General features: G+C 41.0%; 1 protein-coding gene across 2 annotated transcripts in view; it reads left to right on the top strand.

Moving 5' to 3' along the window:
* me1 (malic enzyme 1, NADP(+)-dependent, cytosolic) overlaps positions 1–17,860 on the top strand; it is a 77,573-nt gene that overhangs the window by 23,998 nt on the left and 35,715 nt on the right. The window contains exons 2-4 of one of the 2 annotated variants that reach the window (XM_088307558.1): positions 5,706–6,010; positions 9,001–9,134; positions 12,791–12,940. In XM_088307558.1, the coding sequence (XP_088163684.1) occupies positions 9,004–9,134; positions 12,791–12,940 (281 nt within the window). In that variant the 5' untranslated portion in view covers positions 5,706–6,010; positions 9,001–9,003. The remainder of the gene's footprint in view (positions 1–5,705; positions 6,011–9,000; positions 9,135–12,790; positions 12,941–17,860) is intronic. The other variant, XM_088307557.1, reaches the window with a different exon arrangement.

Raw genomic sequence — 17,860 nt, 5'->3', positions numbered from 1 at the left:
ATTGGCAGTCACCGACAATGTTTGAAGTGTGTATGTAAGAGTAAGAATTGTTTGAGAGGATGTCTTCGACATCACCGCCACTATTTCATTTTTAACAAGATTTAGTTCAAGTGGGTGTTTGCAGTTCCGTTGGGTAAAACACTAGTAGAGATATTTTTCTTTGTCCTTAAATCACCCAAACTTTTTTCTTCGCAATGGCCTTGAAAATAACTCAAGGTGAAAACTCAAATGCAATTGCCAATGACACAACTATTTCCTTTTCCGACAACAGATGGACTTTAAAGCAATTTTCAAGGCAAGCAAATTTCAGGGTGCACTTTTAGCCAAGCAGACACGTGGTTTGGATTATCATATCCAGATGATAAAGATCCTTCTTTGACGGTAACTAAGCAACGTGCAACATATGCAACTTTTATAGTAACGTTGATTACACTAAGGAATAAAACGGATCCATATACATTCTTGATTAGTTTATAAAACATGAATATAGTGTCGTTTATAAAATCATGACTACATTAATTGGCATGTACTTTTACGACTGAATATGTAGCAAATTCATTTTAAAATAACAACTTCAAAACTGGCCTGAAAGAGGATAGCATTTAAATGGAATTGAACACCTTGATGAAAAAAAATGAAGAATATTTGCCTCTCTCCCTACCAACATACAGAAGAAGGTGAAGGGTCAACACAATCGCATGTGCAGGTAAAGTACTGGATTGCGACCCCTTTATCTTGGCATCAATGGAACTAAGAGGGATTTTAATGTTTTGCATGCAAGTCACATTCACAATTTTATGTTAACAAAGTCCATTCTATATTTAATGCAGCAGCAAATTAAGACACCTTCGATCTACTGGGTAACATAAGCACACTTAAATCATAGTGATTAACAACTTTCTGATGGAAAAAGGGCACCATTTCATACTATATTTTTCCTCTGTGGCCAAAAAGTACAAAAGTAGACAAAATTCTTCATAAGAACCATTTTCACTTGGTTTGAGGTGCAATACGTTTCCCATCCCTGGTCCAGATTACTACTCTTACTGTTCTTTCAACAGAATTCCATACAACGTTGGGCTCTATGGAAAGAAATTCACATCAGCGTCGCACTTGTTTGTCAAAATAAAAAGGCGCAGTAATGATTGGCCACATGGACCATTGGTGTACCTTCTCTGTATACTTGCTTAAACCAATTGTAAACGTTAAAGTGTGCATCACAAACATTTGTATGTTGGAGAACAAAAGTGGACCCCTAAAGGACCCTTTTTTTCTGATTTTTCTGTTTTTTTCCACATTTTGCCATGTTCTCTGTAGAGAACAAATAATAAATGTTTATCAGCAGTTTATGAAGAATTTTTTGAGTGTTTTTTTTTTTTTTTTTGCACATCCCTGAGATGGCCTTGCTCACCTTGTGGCCCGCCCCAAGAATAAACGCTCCACCACTGTCCTCAACTGCAGTTCCGCACCAGTTTGAGACTTAATGACCTTCACACCTAAGATATATTTGGAATAGTGTCATTTGAACTGACTTAATTTGCTTGTCACACTGGTGACAAATATTGGTCTAACTCCATTGCAATATGAATACACTACAAGTGAGAAGAAGGTGGGGTTAAGATGGCTATCACGAAACATGAATTTCAGCCAAAGGGGTCAAACAAAAAGGCCATGCCATGTTTTCTGGCTCAGCCTCTTCTGAAAAGAAAGCAATCCCTCTTCCACAATGAATAGAAAAGTGCTTTGCAGTGATCTCTGCCAGGCCGTATATCAGTGCCAAACTTTTAAGCCCTCTCCCCGATGACCGGCCTGTGGACTTTGGGTCCTGTGTCTGATCGGTGACTGTGGTTGCAAGAGCCTCAATGAAGAGACCCCCTATCCTTTTTGGATTAGGCCAATCACAATGGTATTTGTTTACTTTGGTGCAGAAGGCATTTCAATTGAGGTGAACAAATATGGGAAAAACGTTATATGAGGTGAATTATTACCACTGCTCAACAGACTTTATTTTGGATGCAGGATTGAGGCTTTTTTTTCCTGAATTACATCATTTTAATGGTTTCCCAGAAAATAGATTTTTTTTTAAGTTCAAGTTTCCTAGCGTGCTTACATACAAAATTGGCAGGCAAAACCACACAATGAGAATGGATTTTCAGTATTAAAAGAAGATCATTTTCCGTTTCATGTTGTCGTTGCAATTTTCGGCTGGTCCTATCAAGGGTCACCACAATGAGTCACTCGTAGAATTTGTTGGCGGATGCTCTTCCTGATGCAACCTGCCCATTTTTTAACCACACTCAGGATCATACGTGGCTGAGTACACTGAGTACTGGAACACTGACCGGAGCGTAAACTCACCTGATCTGACCACACGGATGGCAGCGTCATGCTCCGCTACACTACCAGTGCATTATTTTCTATATAAGGTAACAGCACTTTTCTGTTAAAAGGGGTTATGTTTCAATGGAAATGCTAACATATAAAATACTCAGATCTCCTGAGGTTAATCTATGGATTTATTAAATCCGTTGTTACTAAATGTTCTAATATTCATATTTTATGTATTTTTAGGGGGATGCAAAATCATTCTCAAATTATTGTCATTAGTCATGAATATTTGACTTTCTGGTAAAATTTCAGGCTGAATCTAAAATACATTAAAAAAAAAACTTTGACCTTCACTAAACTATCAAATGATTAAAACTGTTCATTGTTTCAATACTTTTTGCGCAACTTGCTGTTCTCTAACAACAACTCAATGGCGGAAATCACAACCTGCTTGATCTGTGAACACATTTCTCTTCACTTCTGTCTTTCTGTGACTCTTCTGGCCTCTCTGCATCAACCTGCTGATGATGCTCCGTGGCTACTTTGCTCTAAGAAATACTTTGAAGGCTCGCAATCGCAAAAGTCATCTTGGTCTCGTGATTGAAAATGTATACAAAAAGATGACGAGGACTGTTTGAACACCACTTCAATTGGACCACTACATGTATTAGTTCCTTCATAGAACACTAGTTGCACATGTGCGTACAGAAGTTTTGAAATTAAGCTCAAAATAAGTTCACCTGTAAAGTTAGAATTCATATATTAAAATTTCAGACAGAAGCCGAATATCCCTAATTATGTATGAGTACCTAGTGTATTTATACCCCAAGGACTTATAGGATTAACAATATACCTCACCACCTAAGTGCCTGTAAAAATGTCATTTAATGCAACAGTTTTACAGCAGTTATACACCACTCTGTATGGTATTCATGTATAGCCTACGTTGGACATTTTCACCTTTCATCTTACTATTAAATTAGTCGACTAGTTTACTAATCGACTTTACTACTCCACATCGACATTGCCTGATTCTTTCATGTGGGTTTTTGGTGTCTTGTCTGTCAATCGACCAATTTAGAGGGAGCGTATACTTCGAAAAAGGTCTGTCCGCATCCCGAATATGAAATCATGTGGTTGGGTTATGAACAACGGATGCCAGCCCGTGTGATATCTTCCTTTGCGGTTATCACGCTGTTTGGTGAATTGGTGGCCCAGACCTTTACCTTCCTGGTTAGTGCTGTACGCGAAAGCCAGCGGAGTTGGTTTGATCTCCAGATTGGATGGTTTTCTGTTTCCACAATGTCAGGAATGGCGTATGTGGATTTGATGCAAATGAGGGATGCCATATGATTGGCCGGGAAAAGTCTACCTTCATTCTACGACGGCGTACAGAGGCGCAAAGGCCCCATTACGGAAAATTCTTGCGACCAAAGTCTAGCAAAGTGTCAAAAGGAGGAAAACTCCACCCATGAGCAGAGATAACTGCGCTTTGCACTAGACTTGCACTTGGCACAAAAATAGGGCCATTAATGTTTTAAATTCTTATCGAGCAGTTTAATAGCGTCTAGGTTTTACGCTGATAACATAATTTGCCGTCACACCGCTCACTCCGCAATGGACATTCTGTGAACAAACTCAATAACCTGCTATTATAAAAGGACATTTTTCCACCCCAAGAGGACAGTTACCTCACTCATGGCTGTAATCAAATTCATTCTAGTGGAAATTACATCTCATGAAATAAATGATTTTCAGACACATGGTGTAACACGAGATATTATATCGTGTGACAATAGTGTGTGAGAATTGTTTCCTCACAGTGTGAATATTGTGATAAGGAACCTACTCCTTTGGACGAAGTTAAACAAACAGTGGCATTGAGGAATTTACAGTAACTCTTTCCAGACTGTAGTTTTAAAGAAGGGAGTGTCCTGCTGTTTGGCCTCTGTGTGCTTGTGACAGATGGGAATGAAAAGGTTGAAGTAGCATAATGTTTATGTTTTTGAACATTTACCCTTAAATGTTGCAGCAAGCCAACTATTTCAAAGCACTGAGATGCCCAAAAGGAATTGTATCACTTTCAAAGGGGTTGAACTTTGATCTTTCTTGTTTGGCCACTAATTTGCTGTTTCCTCTCAAATGAATACAAGTTCGGAGTGGGCATGGAAGTAGTCTGAAGTTGAGCGCTGGTCCGGGAGATAAATGACTTTGACTTTTGGCTTCTGGAACATGATGCTGCGGCCACCGCATGTGTCTGCACATGGTGCGGCCACTTCAGATGTGGTCTGGGACATGTGGAAGCTTCTATGGTTTATCTGGCCCAACCCAGTACACAAAGAGCAAGTGAACGTGGCAGCAGTCAAACACATTACAAGCTGCGTTCCAATAAGCATTATGCTATTTTTTCTATGCAAATGTGTGTGTGCATTTTATGAGCCTCTTACTGTGACTGTGCAAATCATAAAAGATTGAAAGGTGAATGCTGGCCTTTTTTTGTTTACTTAACTCCAAAAGCCACTGATTACATTTTCTCAAATGGCAACTTTGACTATCGTAGATAAAAATAAAATAAATTGGATTCTGTTTGCCGTTTCCATTCCCAAATATGATCTAATATTTCCATATCATAAGCAAACAATAAATATAATCTTAAGATTGTCTCACACAAAACTTGTAATCATGACATGCCTATGAAAAAAAAAAATCAAAATTCTGAAGAGGTTATTAAAGGAGGACAAAAGAAACTGATCCCTTCCAGGTGAAATCTATTTTGCACTTGATAATATTACATACAAACACCAGAAACAATAGGAACACACCCTACCACTGTAAATCGAGTAGATTAATGCAACTCGACACCTTAAGACTAGAGTTTCAACACAACCACACTTGTATGATATCTTACAGTTGAGATGCTATCATTCCTGTTATATAAAACTCTTGCCCAACACAGGGTGGCCTACTTTGGAAATACCCTTCCTCAGTTTACAAAGGCCAATCAATATGTTGACTGGGAGTTCAGTAAATTCAATTGATTGGTAGACCCTTTTACTTGCTGAGCAAGGGACAGGGACAGAGAGCAAAGCATTCAACTGAAAGAGACGTCAACCCTAGAATCAATGGTTCCCACGCCTCCCCTAAACTAGTCTATGAGTTGTAAAATTGTTATAAATCCTTTTCCAATCACATGAGAGCTCCCCTTCACACTGCTGATTTCTGGTAATGTAACAGCAGCATAGGAAATTATTCCAAATGAAGCATTGAATGCTTTGAATTCATGGCAGTATTCATGCATAATTAGTGGATATGATAATGCTGTCATGACCCGTTTTCTCGTGCCATGTCTCACGTGTTGTTTGTTTGTGTTTACCCAGCTGACGTGGGGGCGTTTCTCCAGCGCTCTTCCCCGGGCATGCCGCCACGCCTGGAGAGGCGCGCCCACCTGCCACGCACCTGATCCTGATCACGTCATGATTACCTGTCCTTCTTAAACCCTCCGCGCTGACGGTTCAGCGTCGGATTATTCTCTTGCTCACGTCCATGTACCAAGTGATTATTCTCGCCATTGTTCTGTGCTCCACGTGTATTTCGACCTCTTGTCCGTTCCTCGACTCCGCCTCTAGCCTTAGCCCTTATTGGCCGTGTTTGCTTCCTGATTGGCTTTCCTTACCCTTCCGCGGTAAGCGATTTACGTTCGTTCTTGTTTTCTTGCCTTTTGCAAGCGTTTTCTGTTCATCGCGTTTTTACCCTGGTGTGTGTTCCCCACCAGCACTTTCGGTTTTGCCATCGGCACCTCGTTATTGTTCCTTTGTTACGTTTGATCTCTGCCGGAATAATAAATTCCTTGCAACCCTCTCTGGCTTGTCCCTGTCTGCTCTTAACGAGTCCACCTCGGGGTTCTCGGCACCGCCGGGAACGCCAGCATTACAAATGCAGTATTTATTTTAATAATAGGCTACAATATATACAATGCAAGATAAGAAAAATAAGCTGTAAATAACAAGATCCAAGCTGAATTCAACTTGAATTTCAGAGGGTCTATTTTTGTCAATGCGTTTTTTTGATTTGCCTGTAAAATATTGCCACATACGGTAATCCTTGCTCTCCATGCCCAGAGGCAGCAGGGAGCCCAGCAATAGTGCATTTTGGGCCAGTTCCTGTTCCAAATGAATGGAGTCTGATTTGAACATCTGGATCTGTAAAAAAACACAAACCCTTTTATGATAATTGAGGAAAGTTGTAACTCAGCACTGCATCTGTCTGTCTGAGGTCACTTAAGTACAGACTGGACTACAGAAAGCTTCAGTGAAGTTCATGATTAAGGAGTCAATCATGTCCTAAATCAGGCCCGTTGCTGCGCTCATGCAAGAAAAATACACTGGCAATTAATGTTGCAATCACAGACACGTGCCACCTACTATTCCTTTTTCAGATCATAAACAAACAAAATGATTTAATCAGTTCAAACATAACCTGATTTTTAGCTGCTTTCCATGTACTTGTTTTTAGTTACCGTAACTACTACCAAAATACAATTTGATACAATCCACCCTCACTAAAGTCTGAAATTAAGACTTGGAGCCATTGGTCAACATTGATGTACAAACCAACAATAAACAACATAAAGTGCACTGTAATTATGAAGGCAGGATTTAGTCCAAAGAGAGAGTTGTTTACAATGTGCCCTCTAATTTGCAACAGGTTCTAACATGCTGAGGCTTTACTGGGTGGCAGGTAATTTAGGGATTGACTAAATTGAAATGTTTAACATACTGTATCGTAGTCACTGATGGTATAGTTTACTAAGTTTATTACAGAGCAGCTAGTAACAGTTTGACGCAGCATAGACCGTGCAACAAGACCATATTAAACTCTGGACCTCCTGAATGGCAAGCTGAAGGGAACTTGTGCACTTTAATGAGGATAAAATAGGTATTTTTTATTCATTATATATATATATATATATATATATATATATATATATATATATATGGGCAACATGGTGGCCGACTGATTACCATGATGGCCTCACAGTACAGAGGTCGTGGGATCGACTCCGGGATTCCTGTGTGGAGTTTGCATGTTCTCCTCGTGCCTGCATGGCTTTCCTGGTTCCTGGTTGGATGATTGGACACTCTAAATTTCTCCGAGGTGAGAGTGTGTGTGAGCATAGTTGTTCGTCTTTGTTTGCCCTGCAATTGGCTGGTAACCAGTTCAGGGTGTCCCCCGCCTCCTGCCCGAAGATAGCTGGGATAGGCTCCAGCACCCGCTGCTACCCTTGTGAGGAGAAGCAGTTATTGGATGGATGGATCAGGAAAGGCAGCTGAAAAGGTCAGGAGGTTTGAGGCTACACAGACTGAGGGCAGTTGCCAGTGCGTGGCTGAGAACCTTCTTGTAATGGTGGTCGAAACTCACCAATGGGACTATCCAGGTGGTGATTCAGTGGTCAAGGGTGTGTACATCTGGCCCCTACCATTTGTTTGGCCTCGGGGTGTGCCAGTGTTCATTAGTATTGCTGGTTGGGAACTGGTTTTGGTGGTCTTGGGGTTCTGTGGCTTAGTAGGCTGACTGGGCTTTCTTGCGTCTTCTGAGGGGAGACCTTTGTGCTCCTGGGAGGTATGATGTGTGATCATCAGTCAACACATCACCAACCACCATGACTCAAGCCTCATCCTTGTTTGAGCCCATAAGTGAGTGCTGAGTCAGTATTTGTCTCCAATATAGCCACTCAATGTTTTGCTCTTGGGTCTCCTTTGGTTCTGTGCACGTGTGTCTTATTGTTACTCTCTGTCCAATGTTCTTCTTGCTTCAATATAGCGTCTGTCACTTGGTTTACCACTTTTAGCTTGAGACAAAAAAAACTGGTCTGCAGCCACAGGCATAAAGAAATTACATTACTATTTCAAGATTCAAATTTAATACATTTACAGACGTGACAAAATAACAATCTTTCACACATTCTGTTCTCAATTAACTTAAGATGCTGCATATTTCAGTGGAAGTCTGAGAACACGAGGATAAGCCATCACAGGGACAACAAATTAATACAAAAAGATTGAAAATTACAGTTCATCAATGTACTATTTACTTTTTTTACTATGTCTTTGACTTTTTACAGCGAATTGATTTAAGTTGTTTAGGTATTACATCTTTTGTGCATGCATTCTGCGTTTCAAATAATTTCAATTCAATTTAACGTGAGCTGTATTATGCTGGGCAAACCGCCGAACTCAGGCCGTTTTCTTTTACAAGTCTCCTATGACCCGAAGATTTAGTGGCTGAAAGTAAACTAAACTTTACGCCTGCTAGAACCAGGTCGAAGCCTTCACTAAGGTGGTCGAGTGAGTCCGTTTCAGCTTCCGACCTGTCAAAGACTATATGCGTGTCTCGTGCGCTGAATCTAAAGCAAATGAGAGCAGTCATTTCCATTGGGCATGAAGCTAGTTGGATGTGTTCACGCCCACAACTGAGCAAACTGCCTGTTTCTAATTCCGCATTTCTGCAAAAATACCAAAAGAAAGTATCCACATTTAGACCGCGCTTTGCGCTGCACTTGCTCTGGGCACAAGTATGGAGCCCTTAGTGTCACACCATATTCAATCTACTGTACATGTCCTTTCCCATGTTAAAATGGTGGTTATTAATGAGCTTTAATCTGTGTGTTTAAAGGGCATGGCATTCACCCTGGAGGAACGTCTACAGCTGGGAATCCACGGCCTGCTTCCTCCTTGCTTCATTACTCAAGATGTCCAGCTGCTAAGAGTACTTAAGAACTATGAAATGAAGAAAGATGACCTGGATAGGTGAGCCTTAAACACAGACTGAATACTCTCTAGTGGGAAGGCACACTCGTTTTTATCTTGTTTCTGGATTTTGGGGGAATTTTGATAGATTTCCCAGAGGATTGTACAGCCTCTGCGTGAAGTCTATATCTGTATTGCTTTGTATTTATTTAACATGAAATATTTCATTAAACACACTTGCCCTTAACTCAGCCCCCACCCCTAAGGGGAAAAAAATCCCTGTATCCTCCCTTTTCCTCCCACAAGTGTTTTTCTAAACCCTTTAAACATAACATTCAACATCAGTTCTATTTTGCATGCTTCATTCCTAAGCAGTCTACATACATGAGTAGAAGTTGTTTGTTCCCATACCAGGCACACTGCTGAACGACACAGCCTGGTCTGCTGCTTTAAATCATGAGCCAAGTGCCTTGATATTATCTTCTTGGGAATTTGCCTCCTCCACGCCCCCGTCTCTTCATCACCCATTCCATCGTCAGTCATTTTCATTGTCAAGGATGAGTGATTTTGTTGTGAGACAGACTTAAATAGATTCTTACTGCACTTTTATTTAAGCACCATAGCAACATCATGCATCAACATCTTAAAAGGCTTATTAGATTTTTATCTTGATTCCCATGCTCTAGCGATGTGACTTATAATATGTCTGTGGACTCAGTACATTCCATCCTAAGGCTTTGCTCCCATGGATTAATGATCTGATTTTGCCGGCATTGTTGATTGGACAGACACAGTGGATGACTGGTTAGCACGATGGCCTCACAGTGCATCGGTCGGCGGGATCGATTCATAATCATCCAGACCTGATTTTATTGCCCTTTGGAAGGTAATCGACCGGGTTGGATGACGTTCTGAAAAAAAAAAAAATCTAATATTGGGGGTGGGGTATCTGCGGCCCGGTACCGAATTGTGGTCGGGGACAGCTGCTCTAAATTTTCCGTAGGTGTGAATGTGAATGTGAATGGATGTTTATCTCTGTGATTACCTGGCAACCAGTTCAGAGTGTACCCCGCCAACCGCCCGAAGACAGCTGGGATAGGCTCCAGCATGAGAGGATAAGCAGTTCAGAAAATGGATGGATAGAGGCGTAATCCTCTTTCAGTCTCCTTGACAATGCTTCATCCATTTAATCTATTAAATCAATATTCAGTGGAGCTTTGATCTATTATGACAAGTAATCACAACAGCATTGCAGCACAAGTTCATATCCCTCGATCCAAAATGTTGTCACCAGACTCCAACTGTGACAGTCAGCAAGAGGGAAGGTAATTTTGCCCAGCGGTCTTATTAGAAAACAATAACAAACTAAAAATAAATATGCGTGCCAGAGACTTGGTAACTCATGCTAAAAAAAAAAGCTAATACAATAATAAAACTTTTAGGCCCGCTGAGAGGTTTCAGGATAAAGCAAGAGAAGATACTGCTTAATAATGTCAAAGCTAAAATAGAATGTTAGTCATCGTGTTTTATCATGTCAGTGCAATATTTTAACCTCTGTCAGATTTTTCAAAATGTGACTTTTCTTGGCAGTATGAACAATAAAAGCCAAATGTATTCTGTATTTTCAAGGTTGGATTTCGGCCTCTTTTAACATGTGGACCTTAATCTAATACAGTTCATGCAACCTTCACGTCATATTTCTTAAATATTTGTTACAGAGCTGCACTGGCACGCAGTGGTCGGTAGAAAGATGCACACACACACACACACACACACATCTGTGTAATATAGATGCAGACACTGCTTAGCAAAACACATAAAATTAAGGTTTTCTGTTTTCAATTTGGTGTGTCCAAGTTACATACTATGCATGTTTTTGCATTGTGTGAGGAAACCGGAATACCCGGAGAAAAGCCACACAGCCACAGGGAGTACATGCAAACTCTATACAGGAAGGCTGGGGCAGGAATCGAACCCACAAACTCACTGTGATGTGAACATGCTAACGAGTCACCCACCGTGCGGCCCAAATGTACAAATGTGTTCAATTAACAGAATGCAAAGACATGCATGTAAACAGGCTGCACTCGAAGCAAGTAGACTAAACCAGTAACTAAACCTAAACATTGAAACAAATGTTACTTACTCACAATTTTATTTATATAGCGCGTTTCACAACAGCTGGAGCTGTAACAAAGCGCATTCAATATGCTGTCTTAAATATAAGACATCAACTATAACCAAATTTAACAATCCCATTACCCATATATCTGATATATGTCATTTTTTTCTTTTCATATATTCAGAGGCCAAATAACTTTAAAAAAACAAACATTTTAGTTGTTTCTTTTTTTTCAGTTTCTTTTTTCTTTCTTGTCTTTTTTTTCCCTTCTGGGTAGTCCTTCCTACTCTCATCCATCTAAAACATGCATGTTAGGGGTGAATATGAGCATGAGTGGTTGTATGTTTATATTTGACTGACAGCCAGTCAAGGGTAATCTGAAGCTGAGCTCAGCTGACTTGTGGCAAACACATCAGGTGGTACAGTCACTGATGGTGTAGTGGTACATAGCGCTTGACTTGTGTGCGGGCAGTGTGGGTTCGGTTCCCACTCAGTGACGGTGTCTATGTCTGGCCTGTGACTGGCTGGCGACCAGTTCAGGGTGTAGTGCGCCTTTCGCCCGTAGTCAGCTGGGATCGGCTCCAGCACCCTCCCGCGACCCCGTACACTGCGTACAGGATAAGCGGTGTGGATAATGACATGACATGAGCTGGTATCAGCTTCAGCTCTACACAAAAAATAAAATGCTGAAGCCTCATGGAATAGATAGTCTGTGTACGGTGTACCCCACATCACGCCAAAGTCACCTCGGAGAGGCCTCAGCTCAACCTTAACAGACCAGGATAAGCGATTGTGGATGAAAGTTCTTGTATACATAACAATAATGAAGCTCAGTTTCTTGGACTTTGTGTTTGGAAGGCCGTGAACCTTCCGCATAGAGTAGCATGCAGGATCGACGCCCAGGATTTATGGCGAATTCAACTGTGTGAGAATAATTTTTTGTTCAAGTCTGCGGACAACATTCACTTGTTGGTTTAGTGTATACGCATGTTTGCATTTGAAATACCTGACCAAAAAAACAATAAACAGTATATATTGGAACATGAAAAAAAATGTGATATATTATGTATGGCAGAAACTAATACGGCTTTCCAAAAAAACATTTCTCAACATCAGTCATCATCGTTTGTGCAGCTGCTGGAGCTTAATATAAAGCAGAGAGGATGTGGAATCCTTTCATCCACACAACAAGAGCCACCTTGTGCTTGAGAACTTATGGAAACTGTTCTGATTAGAAATAACAGTTTTTGGCATGTTCTACCTCATTTGGGTAACTTTTACTTCCCAGTCAAAGAACTCACACAATAAAGACCTTGTGAAGGTTTTTCCCAAGATACAAGTAGTTATTGTATAGCACATCTAATTCATTTCACTCACTTTGCTTTTCCTCTCACTATTGTGCTTTACTTACTTTCCCATTGGTTTTCTTTCGTATTTTATCTCCCAAACACTTTTTTGCTGCTGCGCTTATCGTTCCATTTACGTCATTGAATGTAACATCTGACTTAAATAAAACTCCATCAGGTACGAGCCCTCAAGAGGTTAAATATTAACATGTGTCGTTTTCCACTGTGTTCATCCTTGTCATTCTCAGGTACGTGTTTTTGATGGGGCTCCAGGATCGCAGCGAGAAGCTCTTCTACCGTGTGCTTTTGTCAGACATTGAGAGATTCATGCCCATCATTTACACACCCACCGTTGGCCTGGCATGCCAGCAGTACGGCCTGATATTTAGAAGACCAAGGTGACACACACTCGCAATGAATTTTACATAAATGTGCAAAATGATTGAACACACAATCCAACGAATTGAATCAAGGGGCATTGAAATTTGCAGTTAGGTCACAATTTGATTCCTGCATCCAAGTTGTGACAAACAGCTGGACAACAAGGTGAGAAGGTGCTCTGCAATAATATGAGCTAGGGAGGGAATTACTTTATAAAGAGTAATGTAATGTCATGTCATAATTTGGATTTGATCATTGAAGAAATTAATATCTCAAAATCACCAATATAAGTTTTCCCTGCTTGAAACTGTCCGACTCATTTTTGCACTTGCCTTCAGACGCAAAACTAAGGCTAGTCAAATTACAAGCTGTGCTTCATGCTTGCGTGGTACATCAGCTCAAGCCACATATCTGAATGTGGGAGCAGTGAGTGAGACATGCACGGGAAATTTAGATTGAACTATAGAGATTTAGTGGTTTGTTGTGCTCACTTAGCACAAATTGTGATGAAATATGGCAGAACAACATTTTGTGACAGTACAACATGGGAAACAAACACGACACAACGCCTTTCTTGCATTGAGCAACATTGTAAATTGTGAGAGGTACTGTCTGAAGCAAGAAATTAAAAAGAAGGTATTTTTCTCAAAGACGCTGTGGAAGTTGCAATATTGTCTTCGTGCCAATCATGCATGCACCCCTGCACTCACACAGTAATGCACACCTTGTTTGGAAGGTAATAATAATTTGACCCCCCTATGCATTTCATGCGCGGGTCCGGCCATATCCCATAACCTCAAACAATCATGAGCCAAGCTAAAGAAAATATCTTGTCATTTGTATTAGCAACTATTACAGCGGAACCACATTTTATTTATTTATTTTTTTTTAAATGGCTTAGTTTTAAGTCACATTATTCATGTTTTTAAATTCAACCGGCAAACCCAGCTTTTTTTCATCTTCGGCAGCTGGCTAAGGTAAAGTATCTCCTTTTCTCAACAGCACTTTGAAACAGTAATTCGTGTCTTTGTCACATCTCAGCTGGATTACTGTCATGCACTTTATTTTGGAGTCAGCCAATACTCTATGATGCGTTTCCAGTTGGTCCAAAATGCTGCTGCTCGCCTCTTGACTAGTACTCCTACTCTGGCGTCCCTTCATTGGCTCCCTGTACATTTTAGAGTTCTTTTTAAGATTCTATTACTTTTCAAATCTTTAAATGGTCTTGCCCCACCTTAACTTTCTGAGCTCCATCTCCCTTACGCACCTATCCGGTGCCTCAGGTCTGCGGACCAGACACTATTAGGGGTATCGAGGACTAAGCGAAGGCTCAGAGCGGATCGAGCCTTTTCCATTGCTGGCCCCTCTCCCACTAAATGTTAGGCAAGCCCCCTCACTTCCCATCTTTAAAACTCGTCATAAAACTTTTTTTTTTCTATGGGTTTTGACTCAGCATGAAACTTAATCACTTACTCACTGTTTTCGTGCTTTTTACTGTCTTCATTCTTAATTTGTTTGTTTGCTGTTTTGCTCCATGTACAGTACTTTGCATACAATACAGCGGTGGTTGTCTTAAAGTGCTTTCTAAATACAATTGAGTTGGGTTGAGTGTCTTAACAATATTGTCATTAAGTTTGCTATGATAATACATGGACCTGAAGAAGAACTGGCTCTCACAGGACCCTTGCATATCTGGGGCATACTTGCTGTTCATATAGTCAGTATTTCTCCTTCACACACACACACACTGTTGCTGGATGGCTGAGTTTGGGGTTCATCCACAGCTATTATAGCTTTTAACTTTGCATGTAGCCCATGGCTGTGTCTCCCGACCGCCTTGGTAATGTTGGCAGATAACTACATCACCCACTCGGCCCCAGTGCTTAAGCGGCATGCCAGGTAATCGTCAGAAGTGCCAGAGCTGATTGTGGGAGGCTAACAACTTCGCCGAAGGATACGGCAAGTTGCAATAGTTACCAGCTGTGGTTGGTGAGGCCCAGGCGTATAAGAATGGGACACTCCCGCAGGACGGAAGAGAGCTCATGGTGAGCTTTTACGATTTCCAAAATTGCTTCTCTGTCACATGTTAGAGGTATCCGTATGGCCGCTTTTCCATTAGACCATAGACACCACAGTTCAGACACCACACTGCTCAGGCCTCGGTTGCTTTTCCATTACACTAGGCGCAGGGCGGAGTCAATTGAACTGCGTAACCCTCAATTGCACACTCGTACAGTGTGGGGTTCAGCCATAACATTTATAGAGTGGCGAGTCTCAGCCTCTGGTTTTGCCCTGATTCAAAATCCGAATTGCCATTGCATGATTTGGCAACGTCGCAAATTAGAAACCATCAAATGCACAGAAGCTTTCACACAAATGAAAATTCAATTTCCGTGGTCTAGTGAGAGCGAGAGACATATACGCGTTGGCAAGACATGTAAATACTGTACACATATTGTTTTACAGAAGTGGGCATTCCATCAGATTGACGGAATGGGACGTCTGTCCGTCACTGACGAACACCCGTTTTACGCACATATGGTGTATGTACCAATGGAAGAAGTTGTGTAGCTTGTGGTAAAAAAAAATCTCCATCTGTGTGCCACTCGCTGGGTCCTTTAAATTCAGTTTATTCAGCTCATGTTACTGTAGAAATTGCAGGAGGCAATCCCAATGTTTGGTGCCATTTCACGTCTTAAAAGAGTTTGCTTTGGTGTTAACAGTTTGTTTGTAAGCATTGTAATGTCAATACAATGTTTTAGGATCATCAACTATTAATACATGTAATTACAAACATTTTTAGGATAGTGTCCATAATTTGCAGAAATGTGCTATTCTTATTCAGGCACCGTCCCTATAACCTATTAAAAGTGGGAGTTGCCCGTAATAGACATTTTCTGTTTCTAGACATCCATTGTCTGTTAAATGTAAAATGACTTTCCTTTAAAAATATTCACCTTGTGGCCATTTAATAAGTGCGCCTGAAAGCCAACTTGGGAGCATGTGAACAGATCTACTCAGGCTACAGCTATAGCTATCAAATGACCCATATTTGGAAGTTGCGGTAAGTCTTATTATCCAACATTTGGATGGAAAACTCAGAAAAAGGCAAACTGCAGTAAACTGCTGAATTCAGCAAAGAGTTCACATGGAAAAGGCCAATAATACAGATCCTAGCGCTTTCTCAGTTCCTGCTTTCTGTTACCTCGGTTCATAGGGGTCCAGCGTCACTGTGCAAGTGATAACTCATTTCAACATTTAGCAACTGAACTGGTGAAGCTTTCATCCACAAGCTTGCGTCTGAAGCTATAATGTCTTTCTTTGCCCCATTTCTAGATTATTATTCAAGTAGTTTAACAAGTTTAACCTTGTAATTTTATTCTCTAAATACTGATAGAAGAACGACCGTCCTGGTCTACTGTCCTCCTCATATTACTCATCCACATTTATGTCAGGAAATGTGCTTGAACCCAGTATAAAATGAAAAAACAAAATTGCTTAAATTTACAGATGAGTTCCCCCTAGCAATTAGCCACTCTGTGGTGCCAAAACCACCATTGAATAGAAGTGTCTCCTGTCACTTTATGTTTAGTTGGGATGATTTTAATGTAAATAGAAGCCTAAGCTCTTCTTGACACAGCTCACCTCTGCCGCGTAGCCCAAGATTTCTCCATTTCTGGAGAACAATGTGAAAAATATTACTTGCATGTTTTCAGAGCTGGGCACTTGACACTTTCTGGTCGGTCAGTCTCCCGCCGTCCGGCCGTGACCTGGCTACCCTTCCGGCCTCATTCATAATAAATGTCGGCCCGACCACGTTCCGCCCAGTGTGGCTAATGACCTGCTGAACAAAACCACATTTTGTAAGTGGGCCCTGCAATCTGCGTATAGATTGGGGAAAAACATGTACAGTATCGATACCAGACTTACATTTTCTGGCGGTTTCTATCTAGTAAAGAATAATCTTCCGACGGCATGATGCATATCAGCTGATTGGTGACGGCTTACTGCATTGGGCTTTATTTTTCTTTCTTTCTTTCTTTCACTGTTTTGTTAAAACAGACTGGGCTTCATTTCCAATGCTAGTCCGTACATTGTATGCAGGTGTGAATACACCCAATCGAATCCTGGTGCAGATCAAACAACCAAGCTGAGACCCACTTTTTGAGATGGTCTCGGTGCACTTTTAAACGTCCTTAGTGTGGTTTGCTTCAGGTCTAAATATTAACCACTGCCGATCTGCACCAACTTCAAGATACATTTGCCACCCTAGCCAGGCATTGTGGGAAAAATGAGCCCATAGTGAATGTTGATCCTAACTGATCACCCGTCACAGCATGTTGTGGGTCAGGATGCACAGAGCACAAGCTCCTGTGGGTTACTGTTTGGATTTGCCAACACAGTTCCAAAATTTTGAAAAATAGCTTTGCGAAACCTGCATTGAATGAGCTGCTCTTGACACGATTGATCATTTTCTCTCCATGTGCTGATGCAATAGCAGTAAATTGCACACCTGGTGCTTGACCAGAAATCTGTAATATCCAATGTGTCCAGCTTGCGCATGTGTCTTATTTGCTTTCCATCAAAAGTGAGATGTGAATTCACTGGGACAAAATGTTGACTGATAAACACACATCTTAACATTGCTCCGCATTGTAAATCCTTCACCTGCCACTGCTACTATCCTGCCAGTGTAAAGAAATCAATCATGTGACGGCCAGAGTTCTAAGTCAAAGCTGAGCGTTTCCGGCAACGCGTTTCAATGTATGTTCACCCCTATGAACAAACACATGAGACAGGGGGCACGTATTTCTGTCAGTCGTCAGCAAAACGGTAGTCTGTCAGTGACGGACTGAGAAAGTTCGTCTGTCCTGACGGAATGCACTCCTCTGGTATTATGTATTGTTGTTCACTCATATGCAGTACGGACGTCTCTG

The sequence above is a fragment of the Idiotropiscis lumnitzeri genome, chromosome 10 (assembly GCF_059441095.1).
Source record: "Idiotropiscis lumnitzeri isolate Australia: NSW breed Sydney's pygmy pipehorse chromosome 10, RoL_Ilum_1.0, whole genome shotgun sequence".
In the NCBI taxonomy this organism is placed as follows: Eukaryota; Metazoa; Chordata; class Actinopteri; order Syngnathiformes; family Syngnathidae; genus Idiotropiscis; species Idiotropiscis lumnitzeri.
This window is presented reverse-complemented; position numbering and strand designations above follow the sequence as displayed.